At 39.0% G+C, this 19,085-nt stretch overlaps 1 protein-coding gene across 1 annotated transcript in view; it reads right to left on the reverse strand.

Annotated features, from left to right (window-relative positions):
* PDE11A (phosphodiesterase 11A) overlaps window positions 1–19,085 on the reverse strand; it is a 457,660-nt gene that overhangs the window by 43,449 nt on the left and 395,126 nt on the right. Inside the window, exons 16-18 of the mRNA XM_037848985.1 lie at window positions 12,992–13,069; window positions 7,529–7,592; window positions 1,537–1,611 (exon numbers count right to left, since the gene is read on the reverse strand). Of these exons, the coding sequence (XP_037704913.1) occupies window positions 1,537–1,611; window positions 7,529–7,592; window positions 12,992–13,069 (217 nt within the window). The remainder of the gene's footprint in view (window positions 1–1,536; window positions 1,612–7,528; window positions 7,593–12,991; window positions 13,070–19,085) is intronic.

The raw sequence follows: 19,085 nt of genomic DNA on the forward strand, positions 1-19,085 counted from the left end.
AAAGAATTACCATATGACCTGGCAATCCCACTTCTAGGTATATACATTAAAGAATTAAAAGCAGGGACTCAGGTATTTGTACACAGATATTCATAACAGTATTATTAACAATTGCCAAAAGGTGGAAACAACCCAAGAATCCATCAACAGATGAACAGATAAACAAAATGTGGTATATGTATACAATAGAATATTATTCAGCTGTTAAAAGGGATGAAGTTTTGATAAATGTGACAACTTAGATGAACCTTGAAGACATCATGTTGAGTTAAATGAGCCAAACACAAAAGGACAGGTATTATATGATCTCACTGATATAAAATAATTAGAATGAGCAAAGTCACAGAGTCAGAAACTAGGATACCGGTTACCAGGGGCCAGAGTGGAGGTAGAGAACAGAAAGTTAACGCTGACTTGATACTGAGTTTCTGTTTGGGCTAATGGAAAAGCTTTGGTAATGGATGGTGGTGATGGTAGCACAATATTGTGAATGAATTTAACACCACAGAATTATATACTTGAATGTAGTTAAAAGGGGGGAATTTTAGGTCATATACATGTTAGACAAAATATTTTAAGAAAACACATACAACTGTGCAACAGTAACAGTGATCCCTAATGTAAACTATGGACTATAGTTAATAGTATAATTATATTGTTTAATCAACTGTAAGAAAAGTACCACACTAATGCAAAGTGTAAATGATAGGAAAAACTGTGCGGGGGTAGCGGTGGGTGGTATATGGGAACTCTTTATTATCTGCATGATTTTTCTGTAAACCTACCACTTCTCTAATTAAAAAAAAAAACTACTCTGCACCATTCTCAGAGTCATTGGGTTATATCTTCTGAGCTATTTATTCATTAGGAATGAAGAGGCTGCCCCCCTGCTTGAGGCTGGTGACTAAGCCTTTAGGCCTTCTGTATCCTCATGAGTTAAAAAAACTCAGCACCATCTGGGCCTACTATAAATAGTATTGAATGAGTGAGTCCAATATAAATAGCACTTCAAGGGCCAGAACCTAGTTCTCTAGGTGAAACTTTTCATGTGGCAAACAAAGAAAAGAAACAGACATTTGAAATGATATGCTTTGGGGATTTTGAAAAGTTCAAAATTAGAAAGTAAAATGCAGACTTCTCCATTATTGACTGCAACTGTCTGTTCTAGCTCCTCAAGGCTGTATAGTTTGCCTTTAATTTTTTTTTCTGTATTTCTGATCCAGAGCAGGTATTGACCACATATGAAACACCAGCACGGGCCTTTGTGTTATTGAAATTCTGCTCTTCACATCCTCCTCTCTGTCCACTTGTTCCAGTGTGAGTACTCAGGAAATGCTCGGTAAGTAGCTCACCTCTCTTAATCAGAAACCTGGGAATAAGAGTGTGTAACATCTAAGTTTAATGAAAGTGTTACATTTTCAGGAGTGCTTCCTTAAATCCATTCTCATCTTTCCCATTTGCAAGTTGTGTTTTGGAGTTACTTTTGAAAACACTACTTGAAAGGGCAAATATACCACAATAAAAGGATGAACTTACTGAAGGAGTGAGTTTGAGTTCTGATCTCTCACGATCTCCTTGTTCAAAGAACTCACTGGTTACAAGTTCAGCCACCTGAAACATATAAATATTTAATTCATGGTTATGTGCAATTTATCAGGCGACTCAGATTTATTTCCAGCCTCCACGTATGGTGATTATTTTCAAGACAATTATTTAAAAAGCTTATGAGGAAATACATTAAGCTTTTGTATTTGAAGATATTATAGAATTTAATCAATGAAACTGATTTTCTTTTAATCAATAACTTGTATTATTGTTAGATTTTATACATACATCTAATGTACCGTTGGACATTACGTGAATAGACTATCTCTCATCGTACAGCTTCCATGTTAGGGGTGAGGCACCAGGTTGCCACCTTCAATGTAGGGAATGTTCTTATGCAGCAAAATGAAGCAAACAATAATAATAATTATTATTATATAATAATTTGGTCAATTTTTGGTTGTTTCCATGTAGACTCTTTACTTTGTGGCATACCTTTATCTTGGCTTGGCTTTATCTTGCCACCACAAAAACTTGTTACCTGCCTTGTCCTACCAATACTTGTGTTCACTCTGGAAGGGAAAACTCCAGGGCACACCCCACCCTCCCGACTGTAGCAATCAGTCAAGTGCTGGGACTAATGCTGGATTCAATATTCATACCAGACATTTACTGCATGTCGTGATAATCTGAAGAACCCAATTTGGTCTTCAGATTAAAGTACAATAAATTTACTAAAGTGTTAATTTATAGTAGGTTCTAATATACTTAAAAGGTGGTACAAGCACAATGTAATGGCGGTTCTACCCCCAAGACACAGAGATTTTCCCAAAGTAATGACCTGGATATTTTCACTTTTCATGCATTAGAGTAGATGATTGGCAACTGCCAATTATGGTCAAGCCAAAGAAATTTTTTTTTCCTCCTAGTCCTGTCTCTCTAATGTCAGGTTGTGGGAAGCAACCTGATGTAACAGGTAAGTGTTGAACAGGTATTTTCAACACCACCGTGGTGTACATCAAGGAAATCTCTGAGATGAAAAACTTGTTGGACTTACAAAATATTAGAAGAGAGAAAAAATCCCAGACAACTTAATGGCAAGAAGACCTGGATCCCCAAACTAATTTTTCTGTATTCCAGGCAATTATAAAGGTTAGGTTCTTAGGTCTGGCAAAGGCTGAATATGGCTTAGTTTTGGTCAAGTACAGAGAATCAAGATAATTCACCTAAGTGTCTCTCAAGAGATTTCTGTCAAAGCATAAGTCATAGATAGAACTTAAAAACACCTAACTCGGATACCACACACACACATAAATCTTAGAGTAGCAAATGTGCAGTCATTTATAAAGAAACAGAACATTGAGTCAGGTTCTTTTTTTTTTTTTTTTTTTTAACATTTCCAATAAGAAACATGGGTCCTTTCAAAGAAGTCAACAGCATAAAATTGGTTGGAACTGACTTAAAAATCACTCTCTTCTCAACCTCTGGCTAAATCACTTCACTTATATGTTTGCCCATTTTTTTGCTTGATTCACTTTTCTCCTCTCTGGTCTTTGTCACTCCCTTTCATTTCAGTTCTCCAGGCACTCTCTCTTCTTTCTCTGGCCTTTCTTTAAAGAAGAAATGGTTCCCTAAGGGCGTGGCCTCATTTATTCTGTTCCCAGAACTCTTCCTCAGATGCTCTGAGATGGTTTGTGTGTGTGTGTTGCAAAGAATGTAAATGTGCTTATCAGGCCACCGAGCTGGGAGTCCTGCATAGATCTGTAGCCCCTGGAAAGCAAAGAAATTAAAACAAAATCCTGCCCTTGTTCTTTCTAAAATGGTCTTGGGTATCTCCCCTGTGCTTCTCTAACAGCTCAATGTGTACCACTGCTTTGTTTGTACTTAAAAACCCAGTCAGGAACATTAAGTAGTTCCTGATTGAATTTTTTATTAAAGGAGGAAATTGAGATGTTAATCAGGCCTTGGGGGATCACTGGGGAAACCCACATGCTTATACTCAGTTTGTAAGGAAGAGTGTAATAGACCCCAGTAAAAAATATTTTGAAAAGGAATAAAAAGAATCAACATCTAGGTAGAAGTATATTTATTTTTTACAAGGTTTGTTTTTTTGTGTCCAGATCTTTCTTAAAAGCTTAGAAGTGAGTATGTTTTTTAAAAACACCTTAATGTATTTGGAGAAAAGCTCCAGTTTACAGCTGCGACAAGATTTCTGATGGAAACATTGGAAAACAAGGTTTTGTATTTTATTTCTCTGAACTCTTGATTTCTGCACTTAGCAGCAAAGCCACATGTCCTAAAAATGTTATTTTATACCAGTGACTGATAAGACCCCCTATAAGCAGCCATTGGGCCTCCCAAGTTGGTCTGAAGTATCACTGCAGAAACTTTTTTTCCTTCCAAGTGTTTTGCCTTGTCACTTTCTGCCCCTCAAATAGGCTGCTGTTCCTTTAGGTTTTTAAATGCATTTCACTGTTTTCTGAAGGCTCTAGCACATCCTATATACTTTCCAATCTGCTCTGTGCCTCCTCCCCTCAGTCAGTTCTTCTCTCCTCAACCCCTTCTACTCTTAACCCCTCCAGCTTCCTTCCATCCCTGTCATAGCGGCCACTCCAGGTACTGTACTTTCCCCCAGTATCTCGAAGAGGCACCCATTTCTCTGCAGTTTATTCACAAACTCTACCTTAAGGGAGGATTTCCCACACTGGGGAAGTAAAGGGTGGGAAGAGATGTAGAAATAAGCTACTGAGCCACACAAAATCTTCACAATTACTCTTCTTTACCTTACCCAACTCAAATATGTCACACTAAAATTAAGAGCAAAGTTTAATTGGAAGAGAACTCTATAGGAAAACATCCAATCTGCATTGGATTCTGATGCAAGCAAGAAATAAATATTCATTTGTGTTAAGCAACTGAAATTCCCGAAAGTATTTCTTACTGCAGCAGAGCCTGGCCTAGTTTTGACTAATACAAAAATTGGTGTGGTAATGAGGTGTTGCTGGGGGTGGGGGTGGGGTGGGGAGGAGGGAGAGAGAAAGAGAGAGAGAGGAGAGAGAGAGAAAGAGAGAGGGAGAGGTGGGAAGAGGCGAGGGAGGGAGGAAGGAAGGAAAGAAGGAAGACCCTACAATTTGTGGCATCAGCTTGGGGGCCAGTTATCAGACAGTGAGGAAACTGTTATTGGAGGCGGTGAGGAAGACAACCTCTGTTACATGTGGCAAAATATTTTGTACAATTCTCACTAAAATAAAGCAAATTATGTACCAAATTAACTTAGAGCTTTTAGGAGAAGAAATTGGAAAACAAAACATTAGCATGTGATGATTGCTATTGACTAAGTTTGGCTAAATATCATAAGAGGGGAGCTCAGAACAGGATTGGCAGGTTGATAATTGGGAATAAAGTAAGTCACAAGTTCAGGGTCTTGTAGGAATGGAAGATGAAGCGGCTTATCAAGCTCAAAGAGTAAAAATGAAAATTGAAATATGCCTTGAATGACAAAGGCTGATTAAGACAGCCTTGCAACAAGAATCAAATTAAAGGTATGGTCAACACACCCACAGTTAAAATCTGAATTAGGTCATACACAGGAAATCTAAGTTTGTACAGAAAAGAACTGTGTATGTGGTTATTTGCACAAAGAAATGATTAGAATCAAAGACATAAAAAGATGACTAAATGTTTAAGAATTTTAGTGCCAAAGAAACAATGGACCTGTGACTATTTAGAACTTAAAACAAGCATTGGGCCTTCAAACTTCTTTAGGTAGGAAGCAGATTGAGAAAGGTATTTGGTTTTCAGCTATAGCCAAGGAAGCTAATGGAAAAGGAATAATTTTCCAGGGTGGATCCAAAGGCCACAGAAAATAAGGAACTGGGGAGCCCACCTTCCCCCCACCTCCCTCACCCCCCACTCCAACCCGGAATCAGAGTCCACCATAGGATAGGGGCCCTCACTGTGAATGGACCACCAACAGTCAAATGTTGCTCATCTCTTCCCTTTCTCATCGTGAGTGTTACGGGTATTTTGTGTTTTGGGTGCACGCACACTGTATTTTGGGCATACATAGGTCTTTAATTTGCATCCAGACCTGATGTAGAGACTAACATGCCTCACACAGAGATCCTGAACTTATGACTTGATGCCATATTTGTTGGGACATTTGGGTTGTCTCCCTTGGGGAGAGGATGAGTATGTTTTCCCTGCAGGAAGGAGAGTGAGGATTAGAAGGACAGGCAGTGGTAGTCATGCTTTTGCCAACTATTTCTGAATTCCAACTTTCTGGGTACATGGAAGGACTATATGTTCTGTTTCCCTTGTGGTTGGCTGGGGCCATGTGACAAGCTCCAGCAGATGAATTGTTGGTGGGGGGAGTTTAACTGCCAGCACAAGACCCTCCAGGGAGCCATGGTAAACAGCAACGATCCAGGGAGTGGCTGCTTCAACAACCCTAGAAGGCCGCAGCCAAACTGGACGTACATGTGTGTGAGCCATTTATTGTCTTAAGCCACTGAGATTTGGGGTTGAGTGATAATGTTACTTACTCTGTTGACATACTTGCATCGTTTGAAATTGATGACTGATGTATTTAAATGATGCAAGTGTGTAGGGAACAAAACACTTAAGAATGAAGGCTTTGGAGCTAATATGCTAGGATTTGCATACCTAGCTTTACCACTTACTAGCTGTAGGAACTCAGGCTACTTATCCTTTCTGAGCCTTATTTTCCCCACTTGTAAAATGGGGATAATAACTGTATTAGTTTCCTATGGCTTTTGTAACAAATTATCACAAACTTCATGCCTTGAAAACGTAGAAATTTACTCCCTTACAGGCCAGAAGTCCAGCACCAGTTTCAGTAGGCTGAAATTAAATTGTTAGCAGGGCTGTGCTCCCTCTGAGGCTCTAGGAGGGAGTCACTTCCTTCCCTTTGCAGTTTCTGGTAGCTGCCAGCATTCCATTGCTTGTGGCTGCGTGGCTCCAATCTCTACCTCCATCTTTAATTGCCTTCTCCTCTGTATGTGTGATCTCGTTCTGCCCTTCTTTTATCAGGAAACTTATGATTGAATTTAGGGTCCACCTAAATAATCCATGATAATCTGTCCATGTCAACATACTTAATTTAATCACATTTGCAAAGGCCTTTTTTTCCTTATAAGGTAACATTTACAGGTTTCAGGAATTAGGACCTGCTATCCTTGGATGGCCATTATTCAGCTTGACACAATAATTGTACCTACCTCAAAAAGGGATTTTGAGGATTAAATGAAATAATCCATATAAAACAGTCAATAAATAGTAGTTATTTATTGTTACACAAATATATCTTACTTGCCTTAAAATGTACCTTAAGATACTGAATTTCTGTTTTGGACTCCACAGGCAACACAGTAGTTCATGAAACTTAAAGAGCTGTTAATTTCCAAATAGTATTTGTAATCAAGGATCTTAAGTTGAGTAGTTAGTTACCTGCCTGAAAACTATATTTGTTATAGAACACTTTTTGGCAGTCAGACATGTTAGGTGGTAGAGACATGTTTTTGCATACAAATTATATTGGACACTGAACACTCTGGCCAAAGAACCCTCTGATCTCTAAATAGTCTTCAAAAATAAAAACAGAATTTCCTTTTGACCTCCTTTTTCTTTCAGATGAGCAAAACAGGACCTCATGCTACAACACGATTACTTATTCAAAAATACTATTTTTGAAACGCTTGCCTTAGCAAATGGTCAAAATGTTATTTGGATTAGGTATGATTAAAAAAGCTTATGGAATACAGAAATATTACACAGTGAAAGCATGATAAAGAAAAGACTATGCAATAAACTATGTCGTGCCTAAGCCTTCTGCTATTTTTTACACCATGTTAATGCTGATGCAAATTGACTAGGGTTTCAGCGCCAGTAGTCAGGGCTCTGGGAATATTGTCCCCCACCCCCAGCCCCTCCACTGCTGAGTCCTGCCATTAATCATACTTGCCTGTCTCGAGATCTCCCACGGTTTGGTCACAGCTCCAAGGTCACAGGCTGTCATTAACATTGATCTGGAAAACAGAACCAAAACAAAACAGCCTGAATAATCTTTTGTTGCGTTCCTAAACAAACCCGTCCTAGATACATAAATAAATAAAGTGAAATGAGGCCAGCTCACATTTTTTTTCCCCTCAAAAAGGGGCAGCACTATTTATAGTTCCTATGTTCAGGATCTCCATCACTGGCCACTCTGCTTAAGAAGACAAAGCTATCACACATCCTCCAGTGGCTCTTTTGTTTTGTCTGCAGCAGATCAACGAAAGCAAAGCACTATTTTCCCTATACCTGAACGAAGCAAGCTCTGTTTAAAATAATTTATAATGGACAATGCATTTCTTTACTACAATCCTGGGAATCAATATATAGTATCATATACATAGCTGATGAATCTATTTACCCACTGATCACTAATTGATGGGAACAGAAGAAAACCTTTACCTAAGAGGCAAGACACATACCACATAAGGAGCTCCTTCTTTTTCATCTGCTCTATTGTGCTAAGATTTACGGGTAAGAGCCACACTGCTTCACTCCAGTTTACTACCTGGCTACAACCATGTTTTATATGCAGTATGAAGAAGAAACATTCAGCTACAGCTTTCATTAATTTGAGTGCATAAGAAAGTACAGGAAATATTTGAATCAGATTGAGGAGGGGCTGATTTCCATTGTGTTTAACTAGAATTCACACTGAACTTTGATACAAAAGCATGGTGAACAATTCAAATTGTAGTTAGCTCTGGTGCTTAAAATTTGATGGGGGCGGGGGTGGGGTGGAGAAACAAGGCACACTCTTTGTATAAAACCAGCGGTATCTGATGAAAGGTATTGAAGGATTTGAGCTGGGAAAACACATCTTGCCTAACTCCTTTTGGAAAAAAAGGGGTATGTTCTTAAAGGTCAGAGGGCTGTCCTGATGTCAGGTGTTAACATTTCATACACAGCCAGATTCCAGAGCCTTGGAAACATGTCTGCTTCCCAGATGGCGAAGCATGGCTAGACGGCAGTGGGGTTTGTGTAACTTCCCTAGGAAACCCCTCCAGGGAACAAGGCAGAGTCCGCAGATAACAAAAGGCCATTCAAAGCACAACCAGGCAGCCCGGGCAGCAGCAGCACTTATATGTCAAGCTGCATTTATGAAGCATCTAATTCCAAACATCCCTGTGCTACACACTATGCAACGAGAGACACAACAACCTATTCTTCATATCTGATCTTCTGTAACAAGTACTTCAACAGGGCTTCCTGTGTGCCTGCATCTGCTCTAAGTGCTTTAAAAACACCAACTAAATGAATCCTCATTGCAACCCTCAGAGATAGGTTCTATTATTCCTATTTTATAGATAAGTAAATGGAGGCATGGAGAGATAAAGTAACTTTCCAAAGGTGAGTAAAGCATTCAGGATTCAAACCCAGCAGTCTGGCTCCAGAGTTTGTGTTCATCAAAATGCTGTGAGGCTGGTTCTGGCTACACCCTGAGGCTTCTTTTGTTAGGTTCTGTAGGTACCTGAAGGGGACAGGATTCTAGGTAATGCATTGGACTTTGCAGTCTCTCTCCTAGACAGGCAACAATATAATCAGTAATCTCTGTGAGCTTGCCTATTTGTACCGTAATTTAGATAATTACTTAGGTTCTGACTGCTTGATAATTTGAGGCTTACCTTTCAAATTTATATTGCCATTGATCAATCAATCACCAAGTCTATTGAGTAGCTGCTAGGTGCTCAGATGATAATTCTAATAGCTACCATTTATTAAGAAGGCACTATAGGGTGATTTTCATTGTAGCTATGAGGTAGAGATACTAATATTATCTCCATTTTACAGATCAGAAAAGTAAGCCCCAGAGAAGCTAGGTAACTTGCCCAAGGTTACAAAGCCAGGAAGTGTCAAAGTCAGGATTCAAATTCATGAAGTCTGACAGAGGAATTTCTACCTTCAATGGATACTCTGAAATGGAGCCGAAAGTCTATACAGAGAAGGAAGATGGGGAAGGCTGGAAGGGAGGGTGGAATGCAGTGGCTGAGGTTTTCTGATTAGCACTGGGGAGTCAATGAAGGCTGGGGGCTTTAGGTAGATAACTTTAGGTGGCAAGTGTGATAGTTTGAAGGAGAGGGTGGAAGCAGGGAGACCAGGTGGAAAGAATAAATTCATAAGGCCCTAAAACAAGGAAGTGCCAGGAGAATGGAAATGCAAGGACAAAGGTGTGGAAGATTACAAAGGAAGAGCTGAAGAAGACGAATGGGCAGTTTTATCTCATTTTTTCAGTCGGGCCTCCACAAGAAGTGAAAGGTCTTTTCTAGAGTAAGAGAGCAGGCAGGGGGTTGCACTAAATGCTTTATTCTTGAAGTCCAATTTACAGTTAAATGGTCTCAATCTGCTTAGTGCAATTGAATGAATGGCCAGGAATAAGTAGGGCACAACTATTTCCGTCCTAAGTGGGGTTGGGAAAGAATGGTGGTGTACCTAGAGTATCTGATACTTGGAACAGATAATTTTTAACATACTTCTCCTCAAATTTTTTTCAATAGTAACCTTGTAATCATTGTAATCATCTCTCTTGTTTTAAAACAATTGGCACTTTAAAAGAAATACACTTTGATTCTAAAGACATTCAAATTCAATAAAAGATTTCAGGTACGAGCTGAATTAGCAAACAAAATATTGAACCTCACAGTTCTCATTCTGTTTCACTGTTTTAAATACAAATTAAAACCACAAGTGGTCACACAAAATGACAGAATTAAAGTAATTCAAGTTATGTTTCTTCCTCTTTACAAATCACTGTATTGTCATTGTTTATTTTGAATATACTATTTAAAAACAGGAATATGAAGATTCCAACCTGTTAAGAACTCTCTCTTGAAAGTGTGCAGCCTGGTCCATGGGTGTCAGGGGCCAACTGTATAACTGGAAGTTCTTGGAATTAACTTACATGTATAGTACAGGTATAATTAAAGGATAAGCAACAGAATGTGCTAATTTTAATGTATTAGTAATCTCAGCAATTGTTTAGAATTTATATCAACAAAAGACTTTTGGGGGAGGAGTATTTAATCACTGACATTGTTTAAAATTGCTGGCACCTGGTGATGATAAAAAGCAGACCACTTTTTAGTTTTATTATTATTTTTAAATTTTCTACAGACAGTGTGCCCTAGAGCCACTTTTGGTGCACCAAGGTCAGAGCCTAACCATGAAATGGGCCAGGGGAGGGGGCTGCGGTGGAGCCAGTGATGAGGAGGGGAGGAGAGTACCTGGAACAGCTCTGTTTTACACACTGTACTTCCAAACAAGGTTTTGCCTCAATATGGGGTTCCCTGTCAAAAAAGTTTGAAAACCTCGGAAGAAAAACATCCAGGTGGAGAGTCTGAATGGCATTAGTACTTTAGGAGTGGAGCTCAGAAGAGAGGCCAGCATTGGGGACCAACTGGGAGTCAATGGAGAAGAGAGGGTAGTGGAAGCCACGAGGATGCTCAGAACAAGCACGTGGAGAGAAGAGCACCAAGGGGGGCAGTGACATTTAGGGCTAGAGAAAGACAAAGAGGAGAAGGACAAAGAGGAGAAGGAGGAGTTTGATAGAAAGTAGAAAATCCAGAAGAGCAAGGCAGAAGGGAATTTTAAGAAAGGCTCAGCAACTGAGGAGCTAAAAGGAGATCCAGGAAGCTGAAGAGAACAAAGGCCATTGGATTTGATATGCAAGAGGTGACTAGTGGCTTTCAAAAGGAGCAGAAATCACATTTTATAGACTTATTTCCTTGGTAGAGGAAAGGCCAAATACCTTGTGGTGTACGCATATTTTGGAATGCTACACAACAATAAAGATGATGAGGTACAGACATGGACAGAATTCCAAGGTTTATAGTTGAATGAAAAAGCAAGTTCAGATTAGCATACAAATATATAATATATGTTAAAACAAACAAACAAATCCACACAGAAGGGTATTTTTTTCTAAGGGTGCATAGGTATGTAAATACTTTGGAAATGGTCTGGAAAGATACAATGAACTGATAACAGGGTATAGATCTGTAGCCAGTATGTGAATTGGGGTTGGAGCTTAATGGGGACTTAGCTGCAATACTGTACTGTATCATCAGAAAAATAATGAATTCATATAATTACCTGTGGAATTAAAATTGTATAAAAAGAAAGCAATTGCATTGCAAGAAGTTAGGAGATATGTGAGCAAGGTGTGGGAGCAAAGGAAAGGAGAAAACTAGGATGGGACCTTGAGGAGAAGGCAGATTTTAGGGATTGCTCTTTGGGGAGATGGAAGCAAGTTTTTAGGCCTACTGTGATGATGAAGTTCAGGTGTCAACTCAGCTAGGTCATGATGTCCAGTTGTTTGGTCAAGCAAGCACTGGCCTGATTATTACTGTGAGGATATTTTATAGATCTAAATCATCAGTAAGTTGATTGCAACTATGGTGATTACATCTACAATCAACTAAGGTGGCTAACTCCAGCCATGAGAGAAGTCTCATCTAATCAGTTGAAGGCCTTAAAGGGAGAACTGATAATTTCCACAGTCAGAAAGAAGAATTTCCATCTCTATTTCAGCCAGCCAGCTTCTCCTGGGGACTTCTTTGAAAACCTTCTTTGGAGTTCCCAGCTTGTGGCCTGCTCTATGGAATTTGGGCATAGTCACATGAGCCAATCCCTATAATAAATCTCATAATACTTATATTATGTATCTTATATTGTATATGAGAATATCTCATATGTAGATTACATTTCTATAATGTAAGTATTATGAATATTCTGTCAGTTCTGTTTCCCTGGAGAACCCTGACTAATATACATAAGAAGAGCATAATGAGAAATACTGATTTTGAAAATGGAAGCCAAAGGAACACAACTGATGCAGCAAGGTTGGGGTGAGGGGTGGAGTGGAGGAGGGTTTGTGAAGGGTATGGAATTAGTGGAGACCGCGGGCCCTCCGGGAGGAAGGCCTCAGGACAGTGTGAAGCAAGGTCCGCTGCAGAGGGAAGGGGCAGCAGAGCACTAGGACCTGAAGATGGTAGCAGAGATTTCATTTGGCTATGAAAGGAATCCGATTTGGGGAGAGTACAGTGGTGGTTAGAATAGCAAGTTAACTCTCCACTTTCCTTTGTGCTATGTAACTCTGCTCTCTGAGGTTCAAAACTCTCCCTTTCTCCACCGCCCCCCCCAAGGAAACATAAGAAGTCAAGGCTTTCTAATTTGAACATCATTTTCTAATTTGAAGGCAAAATTATGGAAAGGAGGCAAAAAGTTTCCCTTTCTAAGACACATCTCTCTCTTTTCTAAGTATTTTGAATATAAACTAAGCCAATGTTATTTTAAAAACTACCTGCATTCTCTGTTGGAAGAATGTGGCTAAATCTTCAAATAAGAAAGAAACACATAAACAAGAGCTGTTTCTTACCGAAATATATCACGGTGGTTTTTGATGTTCCAATCACATTCTCCTTTACTGACAAGTTCAAAGAATTCAGTTCTCCTCCTGCACGAAAATCAAATGAAGAAAGAAAGAAAAAAAAACAACTTGGAATGAAATTTCTGTCTGTGGGGTAATATAAACACATTTATGTGGAACGAGTAAGACCACCTGAACCAAGTAACTTAATATCTGAAATCATGAGGCTAACACTCTATCAAAATAAATCATTTTTTAAAAAATGTTGAGGCTTCAAGAAAAAGCCACAATCATTTCTGAATATATTTACAACAAAGGAGATTATAGAGCCGTAAAACAGAAAACAATCTGGTACTGCATTCAGGATTCTGTGCTGGGAAGACCTTTGTGACTAGTACTGACAGTCAAAGAAGGCAGGTAAGGACAAATAAAAAGCGGGGAAATTCCAGACTGTTCTTTTATCATTCAACATAGACCTGTTGATGATCCAAGATAAGATAAACTCCCTGGTAATAAATTCAGGATAAATCTTTTTTCCCAGGTTAGAAAATAACTATTTCACCACTTCAATTATGGAGTCTGAAAGCAACTGGGTTTAATTACTGGCTTAGTCACAACCTTGCTGTGCAATGTTAGGAAGTTACCTAAACCCTCTGAGACTCAAGTTCCTCATCTCTAACATGGGGATCATATTTTTAACTCACAGAGTTATTGTGAAGTTTATATGAGATGACATATATAAGGCATTTAGCACAGTGTCTGAACATTTTAAATGCTTAATACACACATGGGCGCATACACACACATATGAATATCCATTGGAGATGTATAGATATGAATGGATAAAACAAGTAGGCAATATTTTCAAGTTGTGAAAACATGGGTGATTTATTCAAACTTTTTCTTTAATATAGTTTTATGATTTTGTTTTTACAATGAGAAAGGAAAAAAGAGGACATCACCATTTTGATTCAAGGATCATTTTCCAAGGTTCCACTCTCTTGCCCTTCCTAATGAGAGTGCGTTTAAAGGACTTGACATACTGTTTCACAAAGTGCATCCCATAAAATGCTAGTCCTAGCAGGTGCTCCATGGAAAGGAATTCCTTGGCCAGGTAGGTTTGAGAAGTGTTGCCCACGATATACCTCTCTTGGAGATTCACCAGCCGCATTAGCCTTTTGAAGGCTCTAAGAAATACCAAGGTAGAAAAACCTGTTTAATCATATTCAACCACAGAATTCCACAGTACTGATATTCTAATGGAAAATACTGCCATAGCACGTCATTTATGGTGGAAATCAGAGTGGGATCTCAAAAACTTAGCGCTGACCCCTTGTAGTTTGGAGGTCAAGGACACGATGCTGAAGGCATTCCCTGTGTTTGACTTGAGGTGCCCATCATGAGCAGACTGACTGTATGGACTACTTCCATTGGTCAGCCTGAAAGCTACAGGTCAGGAAGTCAAATTTGTATCTCACTTCCTTAATAGAGACCCAAAGACTGATCCTGATCTATTCCCTCAGGTGGATACAGGTCAAGGCCAAACCATAGTATGGGATAATCTCCATGACAACCTAACAGTCCTCAGCAGAGATGATACTTGCACAATTACACTGAAGGACCCAGTGAACCCTCTCTACTCCGTGTGTGTGTGGGATCATATCTTTTCTTCTTATAACTTTAGCATCTTTATTTGGTCCACTCTTTTCTTCATGACTGTAGTCATGCCTCGTTCATGTCAGACCACTGATTGGGAATTGAAATAGAAAGGGAGGATGGTGGAGTGGAAAGAGCCCAGGCTTGGACTCACACTGACTTGGGCACAATGCCGACTGTCACTAGCTGTGTGAACCTGGGCAAGTGATTCAATATTTCTGAGACTCAGTTTCCAGTTTTGTGGAGAGGATTTGAAACAAGGTATGTCAAGTGTTTGGCCTTGGCAGATACTCAAGATCTGATAGCTATGGTTAATATGTAAATAATATTAATAGTATTACTGCCAACAATAAGACACAATGGACAAACTGGACTTCTTGGAGATTGAAGAGTCCACTCAATTCTCTCTTCTCAGTGAATGGAAACTAACCTTCTTTTGAATAACGATGGAGCACAAAGTCTGGTCCAACAAATATATATGGAACATCTACTCGGAGCCTAATTTTTATTATGCTTTATGGACATGTGACTCAGGTGCTACCTTTAACATCACTGAGTTTGGCAGAGGTGAGCAACAAGTAGAAAATTCCTCTCCAAATGTGATACCAGTGATAACACTAATGATTCTGGAAGTAGGGTGAGGCAAGTGAGGCACTCATCTTGGGCACAAAATTTGATGTGCCAAAAAAACTCCTTAATCAAGATAATATTTTTTTTTGCAATTTTTAAAATAAATAAAAATAAATACAAAAAAGTCCATGATGTAAAAATATCAACAATTTAAAACAGGATCTGACCCTCACTTGCCTGCCTCACTTCACTTACTTCACTGCTAGTCCTGGTCTTGATGGGTAATTGGCCCAAGCTTTCACAGCTATTAAGCGGCGGAGCTCACATGCAAGCACCATCCGTTGGAGTAAGGAGCATGTGCTCTTAAGCACTGCACCAGCCAGCTAAGCTATGCCCAAGGTGCCCTGGATTACAGAGCAGAGTACCGAGCTTAGCTTGGGAGGTCATGGAGGATCCTGGAGAGCTTCCTGAAAGAGCTGACATTGTCATTGTCCCTGCCATCACATGCACCTGGTGGCCATTTCATTCCCATGAGCTAGTCTAAGAAATCATTGGAATGCAAACTCCATGAGGACAGGGGCCTGGCCCAGTTTGTTCACTGTTGCATCCCCAGTGCTTATAATAATGCCTGGCAAGTAGGAAGCGTTCAATAAATGTTTGTTGAATTGATGAATGGAATTCATTTCTCACTGTATGGTTTTTGATTTCAGAAAACTATTCATTTTTTAAAAATAACTTTTCTAATTGTCCTGGAGCCTTCATGGTTGCCATTCACGGAGATTGAGATGTCTAAGAAAAGCCCTGTCCGATTCTTGCAGACAAAATTCTAACAGACAAGATTCTAACTTGAATCAAGTGGACAAGATGACAAGTTGTAGGAAATAACATCATTCCCTCCACTATTGTTATATCTGCTGATAGTATGCTCCATAAATGAGACATAACATCTTTGATGCAAGTGGAGACATATTATTTAGATGGCTAACTCAACACAGTAAACAGATTCTTTTATTTTCTCTTGCAAATCTACAACATGCCAATGGAGCAGCACCATAAGGATAAATTTCCCAATGATGAAAAATTTTAATAGCTAGAGTTGCTGGTGTGAAAGTCTTAAATCAATGGAACTCAGAATCAGCCATGGGCTTCACATCACATTATCAAAGTATATTCCATTGCATCAGGAAAAGAGGGGATATCCACCGTGTCTAGAGGAAGGTTAGAGCAGGAGTGGGAGGAAGCTTCACCGGGCACAGGAAAATGTAGCATGCTCATTTGATTTTCCTTCCACTGACAAAAGTGTGGCCATTTCTTGATAGGTTCTATTTAGCCTGAGGTCCCAAGGTTTGGCTATAACTTCAGAAGATAATAGGAGACTTCTGCACACTGCAGTTTTATCAAGATAAACATGAGAAAAATCTAGATCACTAGTGGAACTATGAACACCGTACATTCAATAATATATTTGGTCACATACATAGCCAAATGGATGATTTAAAATATAAAGCAAAGCGCATTTAAAATTTTTTGAAAGTTCCCTAGAAAAATCTTTCTTGAAAGACCAAGAGGTAAGGTTAATCATTTTTATAAGGCTGGAAAAAAAAAAAGGGATTTTGAAGTGATGATATGCAAGGATCACAAAAAAAATTCAGGTATAAAAATTACACAAGAACATGGAGTACCCATTTATCACCCAGGTGAGAGAAAGAACTCTACTTGTCTTCTTGAGGCCCCTGTGTATCTCAGCACTGCTGCTTCTGCTCAGTATAAATCATCTTCACCTATATCCTTATAAGTTTACTAAGTAAATTATGTAGAGCATTGTTTTGCATATTTTAAAATTTTATATGAATGGTATCATTGTAGTATATTTATTCTTTGGTAACTTGCTTTTCTCACTCAATGTTATGCTTTTGAGATTCATACATGATATGTACCGTTCTAGGTCATTCCTTTCCAGTGTGTACAGTATCTGATTTATTATACCATAGTTTATACCTATTTCTTGATGATGGAAATTTATTATATTTCCAATTTGTTTTGCTGTTAGAGACAGTGCTGCTGTGAAATTCTTGTCCACGTCTCCTTGTGATTTCATGTGGGAGTCCTCTCTCTCTCTCTGTGTGTATATGTGTGTGTGTTTGTGTGTGAGTGTGTATGTGCGTATGTTCATGTGAAATTGCTGGATAAGAGAATAATTTCTCTTCTGTCTTTAATTTGAGTTTTAAACATAGTTATAGACTGTTGAGTTGTATGAGACCTTTGAGAAAAATCTGCTGTATTTCTCTCATTTTATAGTTGAGGAAAGTCAAGGGGAAGGAAGGTGAGGTGATTTGTGCAGAGTCCCAGGGAAGTTACGGGCAGATCTGGGTAGATTCCAGGTCCCCAGCCTCCCAGTCTGGCCTCTGAGGTAGCCTTTGTAAACTTGGATAGCACGAACCTTGGAGACCAGAGAGACGTGCGTGTCGTGAGTATAGGGAGTGGTGGCCGACAACCCTCGTGACATGTAACAGCCTCCCAGGCTACTGTACCAAGGAGGCACCAAGTACCCAACAGCCGAGGCAGACCCCAGAGAGCATACTGTCCAGCATCAACAAGGGGATACTTCAAAGAAGAGCTGCAGATGTCCCAGGCCAGGTTAGCGGTTCATGGTTCCAGCTGGTGTATTTCATTTCAATCTTAGAGTCACTGTGCTTTTGAGAAATGATTTGCCCACACAGCTGCTCCTTTTAGCATCTATATGGCTGTACCTGTCTATATGTTTATCCATGTCTATATGTGTATGTGTATATAGAGTCGATAGTCGACAGAATGAGCCTATGTGAAACTATTAGAAAAAGAAGCATTTAAAAAATATGGAACTGCTAACATGGACATATGAAAATCAACAAAATTATACAATACCCCCTGGATCCAGACTCCTCTGTCATGAAGAACTATGTCATTAACTCCTCAAGCAAATCATTGGAGACTTGGTTTTCAAGGACAATGGCAAGTACCTCGACTAGTGAAAAGCAACTTACTGGAAAATCTCATTTATAATCAGATATGTTTTTATTAGGCTTTTATCCTACTCTCCTGACATATGTTCCACTCAGAAAAATAGCAGTCTTTAAAAAAGCACCATTTGAACAAAACTGCTAAAATTACCCTCAAAAATAATTCTAAGGATTGGTTACTGGTTACGTATCACAACCCTGAAAATCTTTCTGGTTTGTAATTTATCTGCAAGGCACCTTTTATTTGTAAAGTGTAAAGGTGAGAAATCACCTTTCCTATGTGTATTTTAATCAGGATTTTTTTTGGTGAATTTATGTATCTATACACATATGTATGTACGCATATTCTTTATTGGTCTATTTATCTAACTGTTCTATATCTAGTGAAAGTCCATGAAAAGAAGGGTTTACAGTCAAGGTGGAAAATCATCATTGTGACTCTCTTGCAATTTCATCTCCAGAATTTTCTGGCAGGGGTGATAGGAAGTGTATACGTGTGGACCAGGTGGGGTGGGTGCAGAGGAGGAGGGTATTTATTCTTTCAGAATACATATAGTTTATTCAACAGGCAAATCCTGTCTCTGCAGTTGTTGGTGGGTGCAGATTCTGGAAAGGTTTCTGGGCTTTTGGCACAAATAAACTGGAGATGTATAGAAAATTAATATGCAGATGTTAACTTCAATAATAATGACTAAAGAAACAAAGTTATATGTTTTAATTTTGAATGTGAATTTTCTTGCTGCTTTAAATTAGCACTTATAATACAAGGGCCAGCTAAGAACCTGCCTGTGATGACAGCATGAAGAAAATCTGGCAAAATGTGAGAAATGGAAAGACTAGCATTACTCTAAATGTTGAAAACGGCAGAAGATTAGACA

This window comes from Choloepus didactylus, chromosome 9 (genome assembly GCF_015220235.1).
Source record: "Choloepus didactylus isolate mChoDid1 chromosome 9, mChoDid1.pri, whole genome shotgun sequence".
NCBI classification, from domain to species: domain Eukaryota; kingdom Metazoa; phylum Chordata; class Mammalia; order Pilosa; family Megalonychidae; genus Choloepus; species Choloepus didactylus.